Source organism: Arachis duranensis, chromosome 6 (genome assembly GCF_000817695.3).
Source record: "Arachis duranensis cultivar V14167 chromosome 6, aradu.V14167.gnm2.J7QH, whole genome shotgun sequence".
NCBI classification, from domain to species: Eukaryota; Viridiplantae; Streptophyta; class Magnoliopsida; order Fabales; family Fabaceae; genus Arachis; species Arachis duranensis.
The window spans coordinates 76,108,758-76,113,577 of NC_029777.3; the positions used below are offsets into that span (position 1 = coordinate 76,108,758).

At 37.8% G+C, this 4,820-nt stretch overlaps 1 protein-coding gene across 1 annotated transcript; it reads left to right on the forward strand.

Moving 5' to 3' along the window:
* The first annotated feature begins 310 nt into the window (after window positions 1-310).
* LOC107494141 (cytochrome P450 CYP94D108-like) lies at window positions 311-2,165 on the forward strand. The gene has a single exon (XM_016115170.3). The coding sequence runs from the start codon at window positions 364-366 to the stop codon at window positions 1,813-1,815; it is 1,452 nt and encodes a 483-aa protein (XP_015970656.1). The 5' UTR covers window positions 311-363; the 3' UTR covers window positions 1,816-2,165.
* The last annotated feature ends 2,655 nt before the right edge of the window (window positions 2,166-4,820 follow it).

The following is a 4,820-nucleotide window of genomic DNA, read 5'->3' on the forward strand; positions in this document are numbered from 1 at the left end:
TTTTTTCTTTTCAAAAATGATACTTGATCATTATATCTTTGATTTTCAATATTTAGCGAGCTACATTAACTTGTTTTATTTATGTCATGGTCAGAATTCAGACGTAAAGTTAATATTTAAAAATTATTAGATGAAAATTTAGTCAAATCAATTAAATTATTTAACAGCTCTTAGACATCACATCAACTTCAAAGACATCACATCATCTCATTGATTCTAACATGGTTTTTCTTAAAAGAATTGCCTTCCTTCGAATATAAAGCCACTTCACGAAAACTCCAAAACCCTATATATAATACAGAGTTAAACACTCACACACAGAGACATTCTCACATTTCTTGATTTACATATCGATCTTTCCCAATGGAATCCCTTCTACTTTTCCTCTCTCTGTTCATTTTCATCTTCATCTACATTCGTCATTTCTACACCACCAAGACACAACCCTTCAAAACCTACCCTCTCGTAGGTTCACTCCCTGACTTCATCCTCAATCGCCACCGCTTCCTCGACTGGTCTACCAACATCCTCCGCCACTCCTCCACCCAAACCGCCGTTTTCTACCGCCCCGGCACCGTCCACGGCGTCATAACCGCCAATCCCGACAACGTCCAGCACATCCTCAAGACTAATTTCCATAACTACCCCAAGGGCAACCGCTTCCTTTTCCTCCTCCACGATTTTCTTGGCCATGGAATCTTCAACTCCGACGGATTCCTCTGGAAACTTCAACGCAAAACCGCAAGCTACGAATTCAACACCAAATCGCTTCGAAACTTCGCCATCCAGAACGTCACCGTCGAGATCCAAGATTTGCAGGACGTTCTTGAACGGTTCGCCTTCGATAACGTCTGCAAGCTCGCGTTCAACGTTGATCCTGCATGCCTCGGCGGCAGATCCGCCGCCCGCTCCGGCGACGGCTTCATGCAGGCCTTCGAGGACGCGGCGACGCTGAGCTCGGGGAGGTTCATGAGCGCGTTTCACTGGTTATGGAGAATCAAAAGGTTCCTCAACGTTGGAAACGAAAAGAGGCTTAAAGAATCGATCTCCACCGTACACGCGTTCGCCGATGAGATCATAAGGTCCAGGATGGAAGCCAAGGGCCCCACTAACACTGACGTGGACTTACTATCGCGGTTCATGGCCGCAGAGGATAACTCCCCAGAATTTCTCCGCGATATCGTTATAAGCGTGATTCTGGCGGGGCGCGATACGACGTCGTCCGCCCTGAGCTGGTTCTTTTGGATTCTCTCTTCGAGGCCTGACGTCAAAGAAAAAATTATCAAAGAAATCAAAAGCGTTCGCGAAAAGTGCGTTTACGCGGAAGCGGTGTTTGGGTACGAAGAGCTGAAGGATATGAACTACTTGATGGCGGCGATTTCGGAGGCAATGAGATTGTACCCGCCAGTGCCGGTTGACTTCAAGAACTGCTTAAACGACGACGTTTTTCCGGATGGGACGGTGATAAAGAGGAATTGGTTTATAATGTATCATACTTACGCAATGGGGAGGATGGAGAGTATCTGGGGTAAGGACTGTACGGAATATAAGCCCGAAAGGTGGTTTGATTTTGATGAGGATGGTAATGAAGTGTGGAGAAGTGAAAGCCCGTTCCGGTATCCGGTATTTCACGCTGGACCGAGAATGTGTTTGGGCAAGGATATGGCTTATATTCAGATGAAGTCCATTGTGGCTTCTGTTTTGGAGAGGTTTGAGATTGACGCTGTGGATAAGGACACGTGTCCTGAGCACCTTATTGCTTTGACTTTGAGGATGAAAGGGGGGTTGCCTGTGAGAGTGAGAGTGAGGGCATGAGTGAACATGTGCAGTACTGTGTAAGATGATACAAATGCATGACTAAACTTGGTGTTGTTGATGGATGTGGTTTTTAGGTATATAGTAAACTATACTATATACATACACTGTATTTTGCGCAAATTGAAATGTTGCATTAATACGTTAGTTGTTGGTTGTGAATTAGTACTTGCTGTAAGAGGTTGTTAATTCCTTTCTGGAATACGTCCAAGTTGTTTTCATTTAATTAATGGATCATATATATATAGTGTAGTTCTTGGTCTCGTCACAACACCTTAATGGAACTGGCAGCCATGTGCACATGCATGATGAAAGTGTAATTTATGAGTTTCATCTTGAAGGGGGGAAATAAGAGGAGCTACAGAGTACTGTTGAGTAAAAATGATATTAATTGTTGGATCGAGGAATGAACTTCGCCTCACTAGGCGGAAGTTGAAGTTGGCTTGCCGAGACGGGAAACCTGAATTTACTGAATTTAGGGTTGCCGATAGAGGGAGCGAGTCTTTGGTAAATAATAATAATAATAATAATAATAATAATAATAATAATAATAAATATGGTTTGTGAAGAAATCTAAGGAGCCAGAAGTAAACTGTCAGCAGTGCGTTGATACTTATTATTTATTAAAACTCAAAATAAGAGGTTCATATGCTACCCCTAGTCTTATATTGTGAAACCAAGAAAACACATTGGTCTTTAGATCGAAGTGGCGTGTAACGAAACGACCGAGCAATAGGAAAATTTAAACTAACAAAAAATACAAATGTGATTTCTAAAATCTAATAAAACTATCGGTACTAGATGCTAGTTTAATTTCAACCTAGAATTATGAGTTCAAAGTACAGACACTGTGTCTAAGTGTTACTTTATTCACAAGTGCTTGATTTTGGATACAGAAATTTGCTTGAATACTACTCATAAACACTGTTTGCACATCTTATATTGTTTATATGAAAACTGGTTAGTGTTTTTGTTTTATTGAAAAATGATGAATATCAAAGACAAATTCATAGTAGTTCTATTGCTACCAACAAGCATGATTGATTATACTACACCCCAAGTTTTTCTCTTTAATTTCTTAGTTAATCTTTTCCCCTTTTTTTTCTTTTCCTTTTTCCGACAATTGATGAGAAAATAATCTCACACAACGAATAAAAAGATGATGAAGAAAGGAGCGAAATTTCCACTTTTTTTATTAACTTGTTAATAATATACAGTTCATGCAAAATTTGATGAAGTGGCCGGATTCATATATACCGCAGGTAGCATTGTTTGAAGAATATTGAAGTATTGAACTACTTCTAATCGGAAGGAAAATTCTTAAAAATGGAATTACTGAGAGAGTAGCTTTCGTAACTAGCTAGTTTCCTTGATAAAAACAATAAATCAACCTTCTAGATCGAGTTCGCATTATTGTTATTATTGGTAGTACCCAAAAACGCCTTAGCTAATATATAGCTAATTTTGCATAACCATTTATTGGTAAGCGCTTGCCACAAGAGAAAGCAACATGCTTATATGGAATTATATCATGCCATGTTTAAGCTCTAAAGATAATTTTACATAACCTTTTCGTGTGGTAAAATATAATCTTTTTGAGTTATAAGTAATTAATAAACAAGCATATCCGACAAATAAGAGCAGAGAAATTTCGAGGACTCTGAAATAATGGAGGAAAAAAGCAACAAACTGGTGGCTTTACTTAATTAATGACCTTAAAGAATTTTAACGGGTAATAAAGTTAATTAATTAAGGTTTAAGCAATGCAAGAGATGAAGCAATTTGGATACAGATAGGTCTTTTGTTGGATCCGGACCACACTTTTTGGCGATGATCGTAATATGGCTTTTGTAATTATCAGTGGTCTTGTCTGTGAATCCATTAAAATTGTAGAATCCATATATTGGAGAGAGTTTAGAGAAAGAGTAAACTTCTAGAAGAGTAATGAGAGTATGAAGAATGAATTGATAATTGTCTAAAGTTGAGTTAATTGCATATGCATTCCATTATATATATAGTTACGCACTAACAAACTATTAACAGTCTAATAATATGCTAACTTTTTTTTTTTTATCTTTTTCATTCCCCTCAAAAATTTATTTTGTCATTAAGTCTGAGTTTGCTCCAAAATTCACGAACAAGGAACATGATGAAATGGATTTTTGGTGAAAATATATGCAATCTGCTGCACAGTAAGGATATGAACAACCTGAACTCGATTCTTCATGACATAATTTTTAGCAAAATAAATGTCTAACTCAACATGTTTATATTTGGAGTACAAAAATGAATTCGCAGCTATCATAACCGTATTCAGATTATCACAGTAAATCATAGATAATTTGGTCACTGGATTAGCATGTTCTGGATGGGGACTGCTTCTGCAATTGCATTAGCTACACCCCGACTGAGACACAGTATGTTGTTTTCTTGAAAACTAGAAAATTAAATTCGATCTCAAAAATACATATCTATTGGTTGATTTTTTATCATCAGGATTAAACCCCTAATCAGAATTCGTATAAATTGTAAGAATTAGCTCTTTAGCTGGCTGAAACCTTAAATCAAAGCTAGCTGTGCCACTGATGTACTTTAAAATGCGCTTAACTACCTTCCAATGTGCTTCAAGAGCCAGTTGCATGAATTAACACACTCGATTTATACAATAAGCTAATTCTGGTTGAGTAATTGTGGGGTACTAAAGACTCCCAACAACTACACAATACAGGGCCAGATCATCGAAGGGAGGGCTGCCAGTTTTGCTAAGTTTTAGAGAGGAAGGTATTAGGGTTGCATACAGCTTACAACCAACCATATTTGCTTTCTTCAAGATGTCATTGACATACTTAGTTTAAAATAACAAAAGACTGCCATCAGTAGTGTGTGTTATTTCTAATCCAAGAAAATAATGCAGTTTTTTCATGTCTTTTAAGGAAAAATGAGAGTTGAATTGAGTAATTACCTCATGGATACATTGATTTGAGTTGCCAGTAACAATGATGTCA